This window comes from Chelonia mydas, chromosome 4 (assembly GCF_015237465.2).
Source record: "Chelonia mydas isolate rCheMyd1 chromosome 4, rCheMyd1.pri.v2, whole genome shotgun sequence".
In the NCBI taxonomy this organism is placed as follows: Eukaryota; Metazoa; Chordata; order Testudines; family Cheloniidae; genus Chelonia; species Chelonia mydas.
In genome coordinates, this window is record NC_057852.1 from 106020348 (window position 1) to 106041864 (window position 21517).

The 21517-nt window shown below is 43.6% G+C and overlaps 4 protein-coding genes across 5 annotated transcripts in view; 1 reads left to right on the forward strand and 3 right to left on the reverse strand.

Moving 5' to 3' along the window:
- Positions 1–1283: 1283 nt before the first annotated feature.
- Positions 1284–11307, reverse strand: SMIM20 (small integral membrane protein 20). The gene is made up of 3 exons (XM_007058097.4): positions 9076–11307; positions 4578–4634; positions 1284–1828 (listed from the first exon to the last, which is right to left on the reverse strand). The coding sequence occupies exons 1-3, from the start codon at positions 9182–9184 to the stop codon at positions 1791–1793; spliced, it is 204 nt and encodes a 67-aa protein (XP_007058159.1). The 5' UTR covers positions 9185–11307; the 3' UTR covers positions 1284–1790.
- On the reverse strand, positions 6458–8354 carry LOC114019107 (40S ribosomal protein S29). Its single transcript, XM_027820596.3, has one exon. It carries the CDS (start codon positions 8215–8217, stop codon positions 8047–8049), a length of 171 nt encoding a protein of 56 aa, XP_027676397.2. The 5' UTR covers positions 8218–8354; the 3' UTR covers positions 6458–8046.
- Positions 11308–11718: 411 nt separating the features above from the next.
- Positions 11719–21517, reverse strand: part of SLC34A2 (solute carrier family 34 member 2) — a 142999-nt gene continuing 133200 nt past the window's right edge. Inside the window, exon 15 of the mRNA XM_043544564.1 lies at positions 11719–11825. Within this exon, the coding sequence (XP_043400499.1) occupies positions 11754–11825 (72 nt within the window). The 3' untranslated portion in view covers positions 11719–11753. The remainder of the gene's footprint in view (positions 11826–21517) is intronic.
- SEL1L3 (SEL1L family member 3) overlaps positions 14763–21517 on the forward strand; it is a 62813-nt gene continuing 56058 nt past the window's right edge. The window contains exons 1-2 of one of the 2 annotated variants that reach the window (XM_037897969.2): positions 14763–15165; positions 19882–20449. In XM_037897969.2, coding sequence (XP_037753897.1) covers positions 15103–15165; positions 19882–20449 — 631 coding nt within the window. In that variant the 5' untranslated portion in view covers positions 14763–15102. The remainder of the gene's footprint in view (positions 15166–19881; positions 20450–21517) is intronic. The other variant, XM_043544563.1, reaches the window with a different exon arrangement.

Genomic DNA, 21517 nt, shown 5'->3' on the forward strand with positions numbered 1-21517 from the left:
TATTACCAGCAGGAGAGTGGGGTGGGAGGAGGTATTGTTTCATGGTCTCTGTGTATATAATGTCTTCTGTTTCCACAGTATGCATCCGATGAAGTGAGCTGTAGCTCACGAAAGCTCATGCTCAAATAAATTGGTTAGTCTCTAAGGTGCCACAAGTACTCCTTTTCTTTTTGCGAATACAGACTAACACGGCTGTTACTCTGAAACCTGAAAAAACTGGGTTTGTTTAGTCTGGAGAAGAGAAGACAGAGGGGACATGGTAACAGTTTTCAAATACATAAACAGTTGTTACAAGGAGGAGGGAGGAAAATTGTTCTTAACCTCTGAGGCTAGGACAAGAAGCAATGGGCTTAAATTGCAGCAAGGGCAGTTTAGGTTGGACATTAGGATAAACTTCTTAACTGTCAGAGTGGTTAAGCACTGGAATAAATTGCCTAGGGAGGTTGTGGAATTTCCATCATTGGGGATTTTTAAGAGCAGGTTGGACAAATACCTGTCAGGGATGGTTTAGATAATACTTAGTCTTGCCTTGAGTGCAGGAGACTGGACTAAATGACCTCTCGAGGTCCCGTCCAGTTCTATGATTCTAAAGATGCCCCCTCCAACCACTGAGCTGTGAGCTTAGAGACACAGCACAAAATCTCATCTGTGATATTTAACTGGGAGTTGTGAGTGGTCTGAACCTGAATTGCTGCATATGTTAACTAATCCATCTTAGCTTTGTTATAGAGGTTGCTTCTTTTTAAGAAAATAGGGACATGCAGATAGATTCTCTACTTTTTAATGGGAAAATATGGCACAAATCTTGCTTCATATATACACAGAATCTAGATAAACAGTGGGAAACACACTTGTTGATATTGTTCTATGGCCTAACAGCATTGTTGGACCTCATGCTGTTCCCCTCCAAGAAGGAAGTTGCTACAGTAACATTAAATATGATGGCCATTTATAGATTAATAGATTGTCAAGCCAGAAGGAACCTTTGTTATCACTCCTGCATAAAGTGCCACAGAATTTCACTCAGTAATTCCTGTATCAAGACCAGGGATATGTGGCTGAACTACACCACATTTTAGAAGAGCATCCAATTTTGATGGATTCCAATGATTGAGAATCTGCCACATTTTTTGTTAAATTGTTCCAGTGGTTAATTATGTTCACTGTAAAAAGCATGACTTTACAGAAAGACCCTACAAGATACATTCTACTCCCACTGACATTGCCAGTGCTGTTTCCAATTTACAAAATAAACATAATGAAATGGAGAAAATGTCTGCCAGTTTAAATAAAAACATGATTTTAATATTGTTTACAGATTTACAGTTATATCACATTACAGTCTTTCTGCATTGTTCACCCATCTTGCATATACTATGTCTTTCATCTGTATTTATAAACTCAAGAAGGAATAATCAAACAGTGGAGTAAACTACAATGATCTGCATAATTTATTCTAATCATATTTATTCTATAAATGGCTAAAGATTGAACGAAATAGCAAGTTCTCTTTTCTTCCCTCAAACGTATGAAAAAGTGTTTCAGCTCTAAACTCAAAAATAATTCAGCCATCTCAGTCAGTCCATTTTGTTCCAGAAGCTACGGAACTCTAAAGAAAAATTTAGTATTAATCTTCAGAATCAGCAGCATTCACTGAAGTGACTACCTAAACCACCATATTAAGAATCCTTCTCCAGCAACACCCGAACAATACACTCAGTGTATGAGTCAAAATAGTTGCTTTGAACATATCCATCTTCAGTCACACCTTGTGATGTACAAAGACGATGTTATTTCCTTCCAAATGGATCAGACCACACTTTTAACCCTATAAATCAAGAAAAAAAACACCATCAAGAGTTTATAGATTTTTATAGGCCAAAAGGACAATTATAATTATCGTCTGACCTCCTGCATAATAGGTCAAAGAACTGCACACAGTAATTTCTGAATCAAGCCCGTAACTTCTGTTTGACCTATGCATATCATTTAGAAAGAAATCTAGTCTTGATTTAAAGAATTCAAGTCACGGAGACTCTAGGTAAGTTGTTCCAATGGTTAATTACTCTCAGTGTTAAAAAACTGCATCTTATTTTTAGTCTGAATTTATCTAGCTTCCATCTGCTATGTCTTTTTCCACTAGATTATAGAGCTGTCTATTATCAGACATCTCTCTCTCTCATGTAGGCACTTTTAGACAGTGATCAAGTCACTGCTTAACTTTCTTTTGGATAAACAGACTGAGCTTCTTTAGTCTAAATCCATAAGGCACGTCTTCCAGACCTTAACTCATTCTTGTAGTTCTTTTCTGAACCTTATCCAATTTTTTAACATCCTATTTGAAGTGTGGATACACTGGATACAATATTGAAGTAATGGTTTCACTGATGCCATATACAGAAGTAATACCACCCCCCTACTCGATATTCCCCTAACGTTGATTTTGGACTTTTATAAAAAATTGAAACAAATAATCCTGTAATACCTATTACAGAAACACAAATAGCCTCTTGTCTGCAGCAACAAATAGCCAACCTTGAATGGCTAATAGCTAGTACTTTAATCCTCCCATAGTCCTTACATTTACTTTGCCTATCAACAAGAATCTCTTTCACTGGCACAGCAAGCCAAAGAAGCTAGCTGGAAATTATAACAGTAGTTATCAACAAAATATTTCTGACAATGGAAACAATAAATGCTCAGGCAGCTCAGTTCTACATAGCTTCTTGGTTAGAGCTTCTATTCAGCAATGCAGAGTACAAATGTACATTTTTACAGTAAAGCCCAGCCTACACATAGAAGCTTTTAATTGGTTTAGAAATCTGTCGTTTAATCTGTACAACCCCTCTGCATGAATGCTCTGAAACTGGTTTAAAAGTGACATATCTCCACACAGAGGGGTTGCACCAATTTAACTAAATCAATTTCTAAACCAAGTTAGTTAAATTGGTGAAATTTCTGTGCAACGACGATGTGACACTCTACACCCCAGGGGAGTGCCCTGTAGCCCCAATATTCATCATTTGTCTATAATTGTGATATTGCATATAAAGCATGCCATGTGAGGTATCAGGGGAAAGAACAATGGCTTTCAGCAGATCATGACCCTATCTAAATATGTATATCATTAGTGCATATGAAGTTATGCAGTTGTGTTGTATGGTTGTCACTGAAATATGCTGTGAATTGGGGAATTGCCCAGATATTAGATCCCCGCAGACAAGGACAAGGGAGCTAACCACAGCCTAGGCGGGCGTCAAACAATCATCAACAGCCATTATCCTGCAAGGGAGTTACAATTCAATGACTCACTTGCATAAGGCCCCACCAGGGGAATTGCTCAACCTTGCCTGGTGGTGACTCAGCAATACCCACCAGACATGCCTTGACTTATGTTCTCCAAACACATGGATGGACTAAGGGTATGTCTTCGTTACCCGCCAGATTGGCGGGCAGCGATCAATCCAGCGGGGATCGATTTATCGCGTCTAGTCTAGGCACGATAAATCGACCCCCGAGAGCTCTCCCGTCAACTCCTGTACTCCAGCGCCACAAGAGGCGCAGGCAGAGTCGACAGGGGAGTGGCAGCAGTCGACTCACCACAGCGAAGACACCATGGTAAGTCAGTCTAAGTACGTCGACTTCAGCTACATTATTCACATAGCTGAAGTTGCGTAACTTAGATTAATCTCCCCACACAGTGTAGACCAGGGCTTAGAGTATAAAATAGAGCACAGGGGCCCCATGCTTTGCCTTTGCTCCTCCCCACACCTATGCTGCAAGCAACAAGAACACTCCGAAGACTGAAGACTCCAACAGAGGAGACTGGCCCAGGTTCCAAGGGTGAAACCTGCGTATTATGATCTGCAATATCCAGTGGGGTGAGAAAAACTGTTTAATCTAGATGTTGCCCAGTCTAATAGGGTTGAGAGTTTAGATTGCATGCTTATATTTTCTTTTCTTTTGGTAACCACTCTGACTTTTTGTAATCAATAAACTTGTTTTACTGTTTATCTTTATCAGTGAATTTGCCTGAAGTGTTTGGTAAATCTGCTCAGGTTCACAAAGGCTGGTGTATATCCACCTTCCATTGATTAAGTGGTGAACCAATTAGTCAACTGCTTGTCTTGAGCAGTGCAAGATAGTATATTCCTGAGGTACAAGGCTGGGAGCTGGGGAGATTCGGCTGGTGCCTTTCTCTGTGTGATTCATGAGTGGCTCTGGGAGCATTCATGCAATCTAGCTGGGTGTGGGGCTCCACGTGCAGTTGTGCTGAGTGATAACAGCGCCTGGAGGGGTTTGCTGCTTGTAACTAGCAAGGCATTGTGAGAGACAACCCCAGGGTGGAAAGTTAAGGGGGCACAGCGGTCCCACAGTCCCAGCTGCACCTCTGGAATCCCGTCACAGATGATGCCTGAGAAAACTGTTTAGCACTAAGTCACGTATTACAAGTTGTTTGTTAGTTTTTTTTAAAAGAACACTGAATAATTAAATGGACAGACTATTTAATTTAACATACTTGCTTTTAAAGTCTATTTAAATGCTGAAATTATAGTATTCAATGAGTGTTTTATTACCTGGAGGCTGAACATCCTCTTGAACAATACCAGATCGATTTGTTGCCTGTTCCTTCCCTGGTAAACACAACAAACAGTAAAATCACACAGAAAGAAACACCATATATTCTTACAGTAGCGAACAAAATGTTATGAATCAGAAAGGCAGCAAAAAAAATCTGCATGTGATAGTCTGACACGCTGGTGAACAGCCATCTGCTCAGCAAAAATATAATAAATCACACAGGATGAAAGCTTGCATCTCAGACCAATAAACAGCAACACAATTTTTGAATATATAACCAACCAAAAGAGATAATGTGAAAGGATTAGTTTCTTTGATATAGTGTTTCTATAATATAGTGTCAGCTATTGCCAAAAGGTGATATTAGGGAACACAACACCTTAGTGACAGATAAAATCCAACACTGATGAGTGAAAAATAATGCACATTGGAAAAACTATACATACAAAATGATGTGATCTAAATTAGCTCAAGGAGTGATCTTGGAGTAATTGTGGATAGTTTTCTGAAAACATCCGTTCAATGTGCAGCAGCAGTCAAAAAAGCTAATAGAATGTTAGACGCCACCAGAAAAGAGATAGATTATAAAATAGAAAATATCATAATGCCACTATGTAAATCCATGGTACACCCACACTTCGAATACTGACTGCAGATCTGGTCGTCCCATCTCACAAAAGATGTTAGAATTGTAAATGGTACAGAAAAGGGCAACAAAAATGATTAGGTGTATGGAACAACTTCCATACGAGGTGAGATTAAAAAAGACTGAAACTGTTCACCTTAGAAAAGAGACTACTAAAGTGAGAATATGATAGAGGTCTATAAAATCATGAATGGTGTGGAGAAAATGAATATGGAAGTGTTATTTACCCCTTCAATAACACAAGAACCAGGGGTCACCGAATGAAATTAACAAGCGGAGAGGTTTAAAACAAGAAGGAAGTACTTCTTCACACAACACACAGTCAACCTGTGGAACTCATTGCCATGGGATCTTGTGAAGTATAACTGGGTTAAAAAAAGAATCCAATATTCTCATGAAGGATGGGTCCATCAATGGTGGTTAGCCAAGATGACCTGGACACAACCCCATACTCCGAATGTCTCTAAACATCCAAAGGCCAGAAGCTGGGACTAGACAATGGGATGGATAACTCAATAATTGCCCTGTTTTGTTCACTCCCTCTGAAGCATCTGGCACTGGTCACTGTTGGAAGACAAGATACTGGGCTAGATGGAACACTGGTCTGACCTGGTATGGCCATTTTTACAAAATGAAAGAAGTGTGGTTAGCACATTTTGGGTGCTCTTGTAATATGATATCATAATAACGTATCTTCTTATAGACGGGGCTGGTCGCACTAAACATCTTCAAGTTTCCCTGACACTTCCCAATAGAAGAACCTGTTTGCAATAGCTTTTAACTTTAATTTTAAGTGGAGCTTCCCTAACAGATTGTAGGTGCTTACCAATTAGCATGGCATTTAAACTGAAATAAAATGAAAGTCCCTCTGAGGTGGCCATAAAATTTGTTTCACTTTCTCTTTTACAATTCAAAAATATTTTCAAACTCTTTCAATAGATGAATCACAATAAAGTTTGTGTTAAAATGGAGATACAAATTATAAGAGATTAGCTCCTTTGTTCTCCATTATTAGTTGTCCCCCTTAAAAGCTTGATATAAAATTTCTGTGCAGAAATTTGATCTCCTGTATTTTTCAATTTTTTTTTCCTTTTCTGTTTCCATCTGAATTGTTTTATGGCTCTTTGTGCACAATGGAGCAACAATAAACTCTGGAATCAACTGAAAGTTAATTTATGCTCCCCCTGCTGGCTCTGCATCAGCAAAACACTAAACACTGACTCATTTAGGTCTTGCATAAAAAGCATTTGATTTTTAAAAATTTGTTTACAGACTACAACAGCAAGTTTAAAAATTTAAGAGGCAAAGAAACAGTAGGTTAGAAAAGTACCATATTCTAGACAGTTAACAGTGAAAAACAAAAAAAAAGAGAATATAGTTTAGACTAGCATTCAAGGCAATGTTCACGACATTCTAGTCACTCAAGTTATCACGACTAGCGACTAAGGTAGCTCTTAAATTCACACTATATATAGGTTATATATGTGGTATACTTATGGGAAGCTTTATGCACCCCTTAAGCTGGAATGTTCTCTTCTGCTTCAATTCAAATTACTCCCTAAAACTCACTTCTTCTGCAATATTTATCAGAACTGAGGGGAAGGTAGAAAATATTTGTTTTAAAATACAAGTTTAAAAATGTGTTCATGCCTCACTGGTTCACATAACTGTATGCTCTTATTGTCATCATTGTCCTTTTCTTTCCCCTTCTCTTGATTCCCCCATACATTGTCACATCAAACTCAGACTCTTTAGGGATAGATTACATCCGTAATTGTTTCTGTGAGGGAACAGCACATTTTGGGAGCTTGAAAAAGTAATTACAACTCCATGGATGTGAGAGATTTAAGTAATGGGACATTAACTTGAAGTTTAGACATTTTTTAAAATAAAGGAGTTTTAGACCCTGGAGGTACTACAAGTGTTCCTGTGTCCTCCCCTGCCTTATTTATGTTCACAACAGAGAATGGAACACAGTGATACAGCCAGGATTCAAAATCTAGAGTTTCTGGATTCCAGCTGTGCTCAGGCCATCAGTCCATACTGCCTCCTATATTGTACATATACACACATATATTATGTAATGGATCATTGAAAAGCCTATTTTGTTGAGTTTCCAGTTGTTTAATATGATTTTATTTTCCACTGTAAAAGGTCTGCCTCAACTCCCTTTTCTATAACAATGGGATATTACAAGCAAATAATAAAGGAGGGATTATTCAAAAATATTTCTATAGCAAAGATTGGTTGTTTTATATGATGTGAAACAACAAGTAGTATACATTAGGAGCATTTATTCCCTGATCTGCAACAAGTTATCTTTATCTGAAATAGAGGGGAGAAATAGGGAAGAATAGTGAAAATATTAGCTTGTGTTAAGTGAGTTTGTTTCAAAAAATGTATTCCAGACACCAAGGGACGCTCTTGAAAGCAAACTAGCAAATGTTATGGATACAAAACCCATGCTCACTCTACAGTTTACAACATAAAAATAAGGTGAAAAAACCCCACCATTCAACTGCTAAAGTCAGATGTCTTAAAGAACAGTTTTTCAAGAAACCATTCAGTATGCAGCATGGACAGAGTTCTTTGGTGGTGATGATGCTATAATGTCTTAGCACCATTAATCCTATCTCCATCATGATTCTTTTTTGTGGGGGGTGTGGGGGAGAAGGAGAGAAAGACTGTTAGGCCATTTTATTTTATACACAAAATAGCATGTCAAAGACTTGGTATATTTAGCATTCCCAGTTATCCAAATTAGGCAGAGAATTATGTCCAGAAGTCTTCTTATGACAGCTCATCTACTTAAGAAGTGTTTAGTCCAACTTGACGAAGCCGATGTCCTTGGCATACTGGCAGAAACACTGCCTGCACATGTTCAGCCTGCACTTGCGGATCAGGCCGTGGCGGTTCGAGCACAGGCAGCATGAGCGGCAGCCCTGGCCGAACTTCCTGGGGTGGCTCCAGTAGAGCTGCTGGTGACCCATCCTGCCGGAACTGTCAAGCTAACTGAATACAGCCACAACAACCACCCATGGAACCTATCATCACAAAACCTTTTCTTCAAAGCACTTCATTTGAAAGAAGAGAACTCCTCCCCTGGAGATTTCTTGCTAAGTAGTTACTGAAAATATAGAACAGATGACAGCAGGGAGGTGTCACTTGTCTGGTTACGGACATTTATTGTGGGAGGCAGTAATGGTGCTCTGTCAGGAATTATATACATATAGGCTGGCTAAAAAAAACAAGGAAAATCTGAATCCCTGAGACAGCCAAGAGGATGAGGGGAACACAGGAGGGGGCCGTGGGGGAAATAACTCATGTGATCAGCAAAAAGAAAAGGAGGACTTGTGGCACCTTAGAGACTAACAAATTTATTTGAGCATAAGCTTTCCTGAGCTGCAGCTCACTTCATGGGATGCATGTGATCAGGAGGCTCAGGGAGGGATAACCCAAAGGGTAAATGAAGCGCTTGCTGTACGGCACAGAGAGAATATCGTGAGGGGCGAGAGGATGAGTCCTAGGGGTTATCCAGGGAGGGGAGCTGCGCGGGGCATGCCCGAAGGGGAGGTTGCTCACTGGGGCCCGGGGCATGCCCGGGAGGACAGGGGACACGCGGGTGGGCACCGGGCACCCTACAGGAGAAACGTCCGCGGGCTCAGCCGCGCAGGGTGAGGGGCACAGCCTGGAGGAAGGGGCCGCCAGAGTGATGCACAGGAAGCGGCGGCGTACAGGGGAGGATCGGCAGAGGGGGGCGGAGGGCGGGGACCGCATCACCCGAGGCACTGCCCACCCCAGCGGGGATCACGTGAGGGTCGTTGGGGTGGGGGGGGTCCCGCACTCACTGTATTGCTCCACCTGCAGCAGCGGCCGGAAGTAGATGGGGTAAAACGCCGCCCCCACCACGGCCACGAACCCGCCGAAGATGAGCAGCGTGCGGGAGATCCGCGCCATGGCCGGCAGAGGGCAGGGCGCAAACCTGCGCGCGAGCAACACTTGCGCTCCCTACCTTCCCCCTCCCCCTTTGCACACTTCCGCTTCCGGGGCAAGTGCAGGGGCTCCTGGGAAGCAGCCTGGATCACGTGGGTGCTCCGGCCTGGGCGAGAGCTAAGCCACGCCCCCTCTCATAGGCGCCCGCTTCCCCGCTGTCACAGCGCGGCCCGCGCAGAGCGCCCCCTTCTGCGTCCTCGAGCGCGCTCCGGAGGGCGGAGCCTGTCTCCTCACCTCAGTGCTCCGAGCCCCGGGAGGCGCCGGCTTGGGCGGGCCTCCCTGGCGGGGTCACGGCCGCGACCTTGGAAATCCCGCCGCCGTTGGTCAGGAGCGTCCGCGAGCTCGGAGTATGCCGGGCTTTGGACAAGCCCGTGGTCGAATGGCGGGCCTGGTACAAACGCCTCTCTGTGCGGACAGACAGACAGACTCAGGGGAAAGAGGGGTACACCAATGATTCCTGAGGGGTTTGGGTTGTAGGCGGCGGGGGGCGGGGTGTTACCTTTGTATAACTTCCTATGTCTGGAAAATACAATGTATAGTCCATTTATATCAGCCATAATCTCAGTACCCTTCATTTGCCACCTTTTTTGTGTCCTCTCAGTCCTCCACTGAGCATCTCATTGTCATTTAAAAGCCTCTGTTACACTCCATGCAGCCACAGTGTAATGTACTCCTGGGGGAAATTTGTGTCACTGCGCTTGCGCAGAATTCATGTCCTCTGCAGATTTCTATGCTTCCCCACAGAAAAATGACTTCTGATGGAGAAGCACAGGGAAGCTGCAAGAGCAGTCATGCACTCCTCCTTGGCAGCATAGGCAGGTCGGTTTGGGCTCCTGAAGTGGGGGGAAGAGCAGCTGAGCAGTCGTGCGTGTCAGAGAGACATTCTCTTCCTCTCGCTCACTATTGCGGCACATTTGGCATGGAGGGACAGAGTTTCAGGGTGTTTCTGAGGAGTTAGGCATGGGGCAGGCTCTGTCCCCTCAGGCAGAGCAGAACGTAGCAGCCTGTCTTCTTAGTCAATTGTTCCCATTGTCTTTGTGAATTCCCCCAGGAGTATAAAACAGATGTCAAAGTTTTAAAGCTCCTTTACATTACCAGAGTGGTGTAAAGGACAGTGTGGCCTTATAAATGCTTATGGTGCTTTAATGATTTGAACTGGTCTACATTTTTGGACTGAAAAAGTTTCCTATCAAAATATGCTCCATGAACTGTTTGCTGCTGACCATTCTGGAGATGGTCAGTAGCCAATATAAATTATGAGTTGACTCCCCAGCCCTCCCTTATTGCTCAGTTTCCTATGATTAAGGCTGTGAGTTTGTCATGGAGGTCAGAGATTCTGGGACTTTCTGTGACTTCTGCAGCGGCTGGTGAGCCTGGCCCTGGGGCAGCCCCTGGGCAAGTTGCACAGGCTGCTGCTGGGGCAGTCTCGGGTCACCGTGCCCCCCTGCAGCAGCAGGAGTTTGGGTGTAGGAGAGAGTAGGGGGTTGGGTCATGGGACAGGGTGAGGGATCTGGGCAGCACTTACCTTGGGGGCTCCCCGTAAGCAGCAACATCCTCCTCCCGGCCAATAAGAGCTGCGGAGGCAGCGCTCGGGGCGGAGACAGCGCGCAGAGCTGCCTGGCCATGCCTCCACTGAGGAGCTGAAGGAGGGGGCTGTTGCTGCTTCTAGGGAGGCACGGAGCCAGATAGGGAGCCTGCCAGCTGTGCCCCCTCCCCAGCGGTGGTCCTGGGCTGCGCAACTCTGGGCCACCCCCGTGCCAGCGGACACAGCGCCCCTGTGCTGCTGCCCCGAGCACCCCCAAGATTTAGTCAGAGGTATATAGTACAAGTCATGAACAGGTCATGGGCCATGAATTTTTGTTTACTGCCCATGACCTGTCCATGACTTTTACTAAAAATACCCATGACTAAAACATAGCCTTACCTATGATGTAACACTGAGCGTATGGCTGCATATATTTGTTGACTAATAACTAGAAATAAAGAATCAAACCTAGCTACATTACTATTAGGCAAGGGGTTTGGGGGATTTCCTCCAATGTTCTCCACCCATTATATTGTAGTTTAAATAAATTACCTAAATAATTGAAACCAGCATGACTATATTGCATTATTTTGACAATTAAAATATGCAGAATTTTAAAATATTGTGCATAGAATTTTTAATTTTTTGGCACAGAATTCCCCCAGGAGTATGTAATGGTGTATATAGTTTAATAACAATACATCTACACTGTGCCTTTCATCATGATTGATCCTAAAGTGAATTACAAACGTGGACATGAATCGGGTCACCCATCACAGATATGTAATCACCTCCTAAGCGGAATAGAAAAGCTGTTTAACACCACTTGGCAACCCATGAAGTGAATAATAATATATCCAATTGAAGCTACTAGTACATTCTTACACCAGTCAATCTTTATGTAGTTATAACATCATCATGCAGAAAGATGAATGCCTGTGACTTCAAACACAGCAGAATAAACAAGTATGTGCGTTTTTTATTACATTAAGCAAAGATGCCAAACTTTCATTTTCCGTAGATAACCAGCCTGATATTGATTCTAGCAGAATCCAGTTCCTTAGATGCTTTGAATGTAACCTGCAAAGAGAAAGAAATTGCTTGTAAGAGCATAATCAATCATCTTCTTCTGCCTGGAAGATTTGTTTAAAAAAGGGTCATGTTCTGCTTGTTTTTTTACATTACAAATATCAGTTAAGGATGTCATGGTCAATCTTTTCTGGTTTTGCTGAGGGCTTCTTGGGCATACCAGATTGTGGGCCAAGAGATTTCTCAGTCTTTGAATATTTAACAGATACTTTTTTCTGCCCCAAGTATATTGTTAGGTGTTAGAGTTGAATGTATTAACAAAAACAAAGTTTTAAAAAGCCTGAATAAGAGTCACTGCCCCTCTCAGTTAATCAGCTTTCATTTGCATGATAACTCTATCATATATCTACAATTTCTCCTGTTGTCCAGAGAGTCAGGATAAGCACATTGGACACAATCTGAATCTCCAATGCAGCAGTTCTCAAACTGTGGGTCGGGACCCCATTTTAATGGGGTTGCCAGGGCTGGCTTAGACTTGCTGGGGCCCGGGCCAGAGCCAAAGCCCATTTCCCGCTGCCCAGGGCTGAAGCTGAAGCCTGAGCACCACCGTATAGTGCCAAAGTCTGAGGGCTTCAGCCCTGGGTAGCGGGGCTCAGGTTACAGGAGGGGTCAGCAACCTGCGGCATGCGTGCCAAGGTGGCACACAAGCCGATTTTTACTGGCACGCTGCTGGCAGGCAGCAGGCTGAGTGGGGCCAGCGGCCAGGACCCCGGCTGGCAGGAGCAGGTGGACGGAACCCCAGACCGGTGGCGGGCTGAGCCGCTCAGCCTGCCGCTGGTCGGGGTTTCTGTCCACCGGCCCCACTCAGCCCGCTGACGGTCTGGAGTTCTGGCCGCCAGCCCCTTGCCAGCCGGGGTCCCAGCCGCCGGCCCTGCTCAGCGTGCTGCCGGCCTGAGTGAACAGAACCCCTGGCCGGCAGCAGGCTGAGTGGGGCCGGCAGCCGGGACCCCGGCTGGCAGGAGTCAACAGAACCCCAGACTGGCAGCAGGTGAGCCGCTGCCGGTCTGGGGTCCTGTCCACCACCCAGCTCAGTCTGCTGACAGTCTGGGGTTCTGGCCGCCAGCCCCTTGCCAGCTGGGGTCCCGGCCATCTGCCCCGCTCAGCCTGCTGCTGGCCTGGAATACCAGCTACCAGCCCCGCTCACCTCACTGCTGGTCTGGGGTTCCAGCCGCCCGGCACCCTGCCAGCCGGGGTCTGAGCCTCTGGCCTTACTCAGCCCTCCTGCCGGCTTGGGGTACCAGCAGCCAGCCCAGGGCTCTGCCCCTGACCTGGGCCCAGGGCTCTGCAGCCCTTATCAAAAATTACACTACAATTAGCTTAAAAACTTGAAAACTTAAAAACGTTGTATATTACAGTAATTGTTAAAAAATGTATAATGCTAATAAATACATAGGTTTGATGAAACAAAGTGGTTGTACTTATGTGCCTGTGCTTAATTTGTGTTTTCGATGATTTACCTTCTAAAAAAATCTCACATGTCTCTCACCCCCAGGGCGTGCGTGCACCCCAGGTTAAGAACCACTGTACTAAACTGATAAGATCTGCATTTTAATTTAATTTTAAATGAAGCTTCTTAAACATTTTTAAAACCTTGTTTACCTTACATACAACAATAGTTATATAATATAGACTTATAGAGACAGACCTTCTAAAAATGTTAAAATGTATTACTGGTGCACGAAACCTTAAATTAGAGTGAATAAATGAAGACTCGGCACACAACTTCTGAAAGGTTGCCGACCCCTGGGTTACAGGCTCCCTGCTGGGGTTGAAGCCCTTGGGCTTCGTCTTTGGCCTTCCTGCTCAGGGTAGCGGGGATCAGGGGTTGGCTCAGGCTTCAGTCCTCCCTCCTGGGGTCCTGAAGTAATTTTTGTTGTCAGAAGGGGGTCGTGGTGCAATGAAGTTTGAGAACCCCTGCTCTATGTAACAAGCAGCCCTCCTCTCCCAATGCCCCTTTTTGAGGAAAAAAACAAACCAACCCTTTCAGGCTTTTGTTTTGCATCATTACAAAGCAAAATAATGGAATAAGCTGAATTTTCAATTTTGGATATTTAAAAGGACAAGCATTTGTGGTATGTGAAGAAGACATAGTTGTCATCCTAAACACTGTGTCCTTCTCAACCAGATACAAATGTTTTCAAGGACAGAACTTGTATGTAGTACAATACTTTGGACGTTGGGAAGCAGTATTTGCCAAATCCTGCTAGTATTGAAGCCAGTGGGAATTTGCTTGGATGAGAGCAGGATAGGGGCCATATTCTGCAAGGCTAAAATTCAACAAAATGTAGAGGAACCACACGTGGCCCTACATACTACTTAAGGTCCCTTCAGTCTTGCATCAAGGGCTCCACATATGTGCAAGAGGTCTGCCAAAGTCTACTGATTGGGGACCAAGGCCTTAGACTGTAGTCTGATTAGGGCAGGAAGCCCACTGTAAAGTGCCATGCATTTCTATTGGTCTACATACATGACAGGTAACATTGAACGCCATTATCTAATACAACTCTTAATTACAATGCGATAGAAACATATATTAAACAATCATTTTAACTCCATTATTAAAAATGGCAATGGCAATTAAATTGGAACTGTCCTGCCATATGTTTTATTCAAGTTCAGGTTTGAAAGCATAAGTTAAAACAATAATATGCTTTATGTGAGCTGTTCAAGGCAGCTACTATGTCTTCCTGTGTGTGTATGCCTAACATACTATATACTTGAGCATAGTGCAGATATGTAATAATTAATAGTAATAAAATGTACCAAGGACTTCAGCCCATGCAATGTCTTTTTTATTGTAATTTCTATGATTCTGTGATTATGGTTAATAATTAATAACATGATAATGTGCACTTCTATAGAGATGTGACAAATGTTCTCAAAACACTTTACTAGAATTAATTAATGAAGCTTTACAACTTATTCCAGTTTGACTGATGGGTTCCTGGGGCACAGCAAAGTTAAGTGATGTGCCAGACTTGACATGGGAAGTCTACAGAAGAATAAAATCCAGAAAACCTGAAGGCTCCAGCCCCGCCCGGGCGGCTCCTCCTCCCCCCGCGGAGGCTGAGCTCCTCCAGGAAGCAGGATCTACCTAGTCCCCGTGGCCGGATTCCCCAGGCGGCCGCGCGCTCGGGCTGCCCTGCCCTGCCCTGGGCACCGACCCGCCGCAGCAAGTTCCGCTCTCGGCACCGACCCGCCGCGCGCCGTCACCGGCGGCATCCGCGACGCCCATGGGAGCAGCTGGCGCCTGAGCCCCATCGGAACCATGTGGTACCCAGCGGAGCCCCGGGCCGTGCCCCACGGGGGCCTCCTCCTGCTCTGGCTGCTGGTGAGCCCGCCTCCCCCCACTCCCCGGACACCGGCCGCCACCCCGCTGCGGGGCTGGCCGGGACGTGCGGCCGGGAGCGCCCTGGGAGGGGCTGCCAGCTCCTTTGCCCCGCAGCAGGCACATCCTCCGCTGCCAGCCCCGGAAGCTATGCAGGACCCCGCTGTGCTCTGCAGTATGCTCCGTCCTCCCAGCACACCCCTCGGTGCACCCCCCAGCGCACTCCCAATGCTCCCCCCAGCACACGCCCTATATGCCTCCATCCATCCCAGCACACCTCTCCATCCACCCCAGCACACTCCCAATACATCCCTCCATCCCAATACACCCTCCATCCACCACAACACTCCCTATATACTTGTCCATTCCCATACACCCCTCCACCCACCCCAATATGTTGCTAATACACCCTTCCACACTTCTCCATCCACCCCAGCACACACCCAGTACACACCTCTGTCCACCTTAATACGCTCCTAGTACAGTCCTCTGACCCAATACATGCCTCCATCCACCTCAACGCAGTTCCAATACCTCCATCCCTTTATCCACTCCAACCCATTCCTAATGCACTCCTGCACCCTAGTACCCCCTCTGTCCATCCCAGCACACTTCCCGTGTAACCCCCCATCCCCGTACATCCATCCATCCACTCCAACACACTTCCAGGACAACACCAAACAAGAAGAATCCCACTATTTTCCATAGGACTATATTAACTTGAATCACAGAAATATAAGGCTGGAAGGGACCTCAAGAAGTCATCAAGTCCAGTCCCCAGCGTAGAGGCAGGACCAAGTAAACCTAGACCATCTGTGACAGGTGTTTGTGCAACCTGTTCATAAAAGCCTCCAAAAATGAGGATTCTACAACCTCCCTTAGAAGACCATTTCAGAGATTGACTATCCTTATAGTTAGAAAGTTTTTCCTAATATCTAATCTAAATCTCCCTTGCTGCAGATTAAACCCATTACTTCTTGTCCTACTTCAGTGGACATGAAGAACAATTGATCACAATCTTCTTTATAACATCCCTCAACATATTTGAAGACTGTTACCAGTCCCTCCCCTGAGTGTTTCTCAAGGCTAAATATGCCCAGTTGTTTTAACCTTTCCTCATAAGTCAGGTTTTCTAAACCTTTTATCATTTTTGTTGCTCTTCTCTGGACTCTCTGCTGTTTGTCCACATCTTTCTTAAAGTATGTTGTCCAGAATTGGACACAGTAGTTCAGCTGTGCCTAGTAGAGTAGTCTTGCATACAACACTCCTGTTAATACACCCCAGAATGATATTAGTCTTTTTTGCAACTGCCCCTATTGCTCCAGGCAGGGGGACCAAAGCTGAAGCTCAAGGGCTTCAGCCCCTAGTCAGGGGGCCTGCAACCTGAGCCCTGCTGCCCAGGGCTGAAGCCCTAGCGCTTTGGCTTCGGCCCTGAGGAGTGGGGCTCAAGCTTCAGTCCCAGGCCCCAACGAGTCTAAGCCAACCTGATGACCCCATTCAAAGGGGGTCGCGACCCACTTTGGGGTCCCGATCCACAGTTTGAGAACCATTTCTCTAGGTGCTTATAAAATGACTGTTCAATAATTTGTTGCAGTATCTTTCCAAGTATCAAAGTTAGGTTGACTAGTCTATAATTCCCAGGTCCTCTTTGTTCCCCTTTTTAAAGATAGTTACTTTGTTTGCCACTCTCCAGTCCTCTAGGACTTCACCCAATTCTCTAGGAGTTCTTGAAGATAATTACTAAGGGTTCTGAGATTGCTTCAGCTAGTTCCTTAAGTACCCTAGGATGGATTTCATCAGGCCCTGCCAACTTCGAATACATCTAACTTATCTGAATCTTCTTTAACGGGTTCTCCTATTTTGATTAAGGATAGTGTGTGAGAGTAAGAGTTGGAGAGTTGATAACTGGGCCATTAATCTGGTAATATATACTTAACGAAGACTACATGGGCAAGATTTTCACAAGATTTTCAGCACCTACAATCAAAGCCACATTTTCAAAAGAGATCAATGTTGGAAAAACATCAGCATCACTCTGGAAGCTGCTGTATCCTGAGTGCTTTTGAAAATCTGCCTTTATGTAGGTGCCTAAATAGGAGCTTTCCAAATCTGGCCCCAATTGTGGGTTCAAGCACCTGAACATCTGGACCATACCTTTTTAAAAAATTTAGCCTCAGATTTCTAAATTCTTGTGTCCTTATGTAAGCAACATACATAACTCTTATTGACGTCATTTTAAAATGATTGTATGTAATTATTTTTTATACACATAAAAAAGGAAAGAAACTTCTCCTGGTTTCTTCTCTTATATTATATTCAGATCATTACATATTTTCTGCCTGCACCACCCATACAGAAAGGGCTGTGTTTACCTCTGCAGCATAGTCTTAGATCAGGCTTTAGATTACCATCTTTGTCTCTGACAACAAAAGAGTTACAAATTGTGAAGCGGGAAATGTCACATTGATTAACTCTGTGGCAATACTGATCTTAAAAATGTAACCCTTTAAAGAGGATCCTCCTCATTTTGGCCAGACATATTTATTTCCTCCTATAGAAACTAGGGGTTACTCACTATTTCTCAGTGTACATTATTGATCTAAGAAGTGATGAGTCATACCGTTAATGCATTAGAAAACTTTGTACAGTAGATGCCATTAAAAACTCAACGTTTTCCATTCCAGAGGGATTGTGGTACTGTGGTATCTCTTCTTTTACATGTAAGACTATATTATCTTTACTGTAGGTACCCAGGTGGTGGTAAATAATGAGTTTTTAATGGCACCCACTATACAAATTAACTTAAAGCGGCATAATTTCAGGACTCTGCTTTTGCTCTTTTGGCCTCCAATTTAAGTCAGTGGGGATTGTTTTGCTATTGATACTGAATGGGAGCAGGACTGGACCCTTTGTGCTGAATTTCTCATATTGGGGCTTTTGCACATATCTTAAAATTCAGCATGGCACACTAGAGGACTATGGGCCATATTCAGATCTTGTGTAAACAGATGCAATTTTATTGAGGTCAGTGGAGTTTCTCCAGAGCTGAATTTGGTCCCCAATGACACGCTCATCATCCCTGATACTAATGGAATAATTTATAATAATGCCTATTCAGCCTTTTTTCTTTTTTGTTGCCTAGTATCAATGAAGTTTCATAGGTTGAAAATCAACTTCCTTGCTCATCACTGGTGAATAAGAAGCTTCCCCTGAAATCTGGCATGGCAATAGAACCAATACCATCAAATTCAGTGGAATCTAACTCCCTTCCAATTAATAAAAAGTTTGTAGCCCTTGTGGATGTTAAAATAACTATGTGAATCAGCTGTAAACTAATGCAGTGTTGTCTTCCTGAGTCTGTGTAGTGTTAGCATGTGAAATTAGCAGGACACTGTTCTGTTTTACTCTTGCTGTTCCATGCCTACCCAGTGTCTTGAGTGGATAACCTCATTGAACATCTAGGACAAGCACATATTATATAATGACCTTAGATCTCACCAAGGGTATTGGCAGATTCCATAGCCAGTGCTGACTGGCAGCTTCACAGCAGCTGGAAGAATATAGGAGCTGTGAAGCAAAGGGGCGGGGAGACTGCCAGAGGAGCTAGCAGGCTAGAGAAGGGAAGTCCTGCCAGAAAATTGGTGACAAGCTGCCCAGGCACAAAACCCCAGACAAGGGATGACTGTAATTATGGGCTGAAGAAGCCCACAAAGCCAAGTAAAGTAGGAAGGAGTTCTGGGAACAGCAGGAGAAATTGTTGAGAATTGATTGTGCCTGCCTGGTTTAAGAACCCTGAGCTGGAACCCAGTGGAGTAGGTTGGCATAGGTTCGCCTACTGATCCCTCAATGGAGACTTAAGTACCAAAAGGGATCTCCAGACCAGCTAGCCTGGCCAACTATAAGGGGAAACTTGTACACCCCAGAGGTACAGAAACAAAGACTTTCATAGTCCAGAACAGGACTATTATAGAGACTCAGACAGGAAAGGCCGACTGACCCCCCCCCACAGACTGAGCAAACTCTGTGCAACAGTTCCGTCTGACCAGAGCAGGGGAACTGACGCATTAGCACCTAAGTCTACACTGCTGCAAATAATGACTACTATGCTTTGCAACTAGATTTCCAACTAGTAAGCGCACTGCCATTCTGTATTTCATTCTTGCAATGCACTTTTGAATACTTTACAAATATTAATTAATCCTAACAAAACTGTGATTGGGAAGTGGATTAGGTATTATCCCCACTTTACAGATGACTAATTTAAATGTTTCTGTGGTAGGAAAATTTATTTTTACAATTGTATTATAAAAAGCTGACAAAAACACAACTAAACAAAAACAAAACAAGGGTCCAAATCCTATAAATCACAATAGGAGTTTTGATGGTCTGATCCTAAAATGTGCTTAATGCCTCCTAGAGTAAGTCATTTCTTTGGTGGATAGGATCTTACCTGAGTAAGATTTGCAGGATATATCTATATGTATATTTGTTGGTGTATGTAGTTCTAAGAATTTAAACTGGTCAAATATTGGCCTAAAAATTCTAATAATTCATAGCTAGTTCCTGTATGAAAGGGCCTTCACATTTTGGGTGTCTAATACTGTATTTTACATTTTAAAATGAGAAGAAACACATGCAATGAATCATTATTGTAAATATATTAATCATAAAGTTTAACTCAGGCAGGTGGATATAACATTTAAAAAAAATTTTTTCCAGAATTTTGTGCCATCATTTGGAAGGGAGACACTCCTGACAACGTCAGTTATCCCACAGTCTGACCACAGCATAGCTTATGAAGATTTTATTCATTTAAACATTTTAGAAAGAAGAGTTCTTAATGATTCTGAGGTCTCAGTTCAGTATTTATGTTCTAAGCCTTGCACAGTCACTTTGGAAGCAGTAGCCTCATCGGAGTTCAGAACTGGTGTGTTAGTGTATAAGAAGAGATGGAAGAATGAGAAGCATCTTCATATAAGTAGAACTCAAACAGTGCATTTGAAATTTCCAAACATCATGGTTTACAGAGATGATTATTTCATCAGACGCTCTATAATAGTGCCTACTGTGATACTATATGCATGGATCAGTCACAAACCTGTTGAGGGCTATGATGCCAAGCGGGATGAAAGCTACCTACAGGCAGTTGCCAGGAATTATACTTTGTTGGAAACAGTTCCACCTTGTGAGCGTCCATACAAAGATCACAAAGTATGTTTTAAGTGGAGCTCTGAGCACATGTGGAGGCTCCAGGCAAACAGGATACCTCAGTGCCCACATGAGACTGGTAGGTACAATTACATGTTTCCTTTTTTTAGAGAACGAAGATGGGACCAAAATGGCACATTGTATAAGTTGCTATAAAAGTGTATATTTATAGTTATTAGCAAAAATATTTTGCCAGAGGGATTTGCTTTTGGTAGCAAAATGATTAAAATCAGTGATTTAAATAGCCTTGATTTAAATCAATGCACCCTGTTTCAATGGATACAAGAATGATAGGATCAGGCCCTAAAATGGATCTCCCGTCCTCCCCCCACACAGAAGACTAGCCTTTGGATTAAGAGTGGGTATGTGAAATTTCAACCCAGAAGGAAACATTTTATGATACAGAAACAACTGAAAAGGGTTTAGAATGCAATGTCCATCACAGCTGCAACTGTAGTTTTGCTGTGCTACACTTTATTTATAAATAAAATCTGAAGCATCCCTCTAAATTTCCTAGAAAGGAACAGAAATGAGTTAAAACATATGGTGAGTCAGATTATGCTTTCATTTACACCCATCCACCCGTATTGAAGACTGTGTGTGGGTACAGAAGTAAATACAGAAGGTGACCCACTATCTCAGAAAAAAGTCTATTATCGCGGAAACTGAACAGTTTTTGCCATCTTAGGCCTTTATGGCCCAGTTCTGCCCTCAATTATATGGGTACTTCTGCCAGTGAAATCAATGGGAGTGCACTCATGTACCTAAAGGTAGAATTTGTCCCTATGTAGTTTAGTATGCTCTTACTTACATTATAGTCTATAACTGTTTTGAGGCCATTATAGTGACCAAAAAGTTTGTCTCCACTATAACTGGGCATTTGCTATAATGTATTCAAAGGGTTGCTTCTTTTTCAGTGTCTTCCTTGGTACAGCCAATGTATGTTGTGATCCAGTGTGGCATTGGATAAGTATGCCATCACACTGGGATGCAACATGATGACATCTCATGATTTGGTTTAGCCATGATTATTCCACAAACACAGCTTGCAGGATGCAGGATATCTCTGTAGAAATCTAGTTGACCCACCTGTCTCAGTATGTCTAGGGAAACCTACAATCTGTCAAAAGTGCCTCAGGATCCTATT

Coding starts and splice junctions, on each gene's coding strand:
- LOC114019107 (XM_027820596.3), bottom strand. CDS start 8,217: ATGGGTCACCAGCAGCTCTACTGGAGCCACCCCAGGAAGTTCGGCCAG.
- SMIM20 (XM_007058097.4), bottom strand. CDS start 9,184: ATGGCGCGGATCTCCCGCACGCTGCTCATCTTCGGCGGGTTCGTGGCC. Junction 4,635..9,075: donor GCTGCAGGTGGAGCAATACA/GTGAGTGCGGGA, acceptor TGTGTTTACCAG/GGAAGGAACAGGCAACAAAT. Junction 1,829..4,577: donor AGAGGATGTTCAGCCTCCAG/GTAATAAAACAC, acceptor CTTGATTTATAG/GGTTAAAAGTGTGGTCTGAT.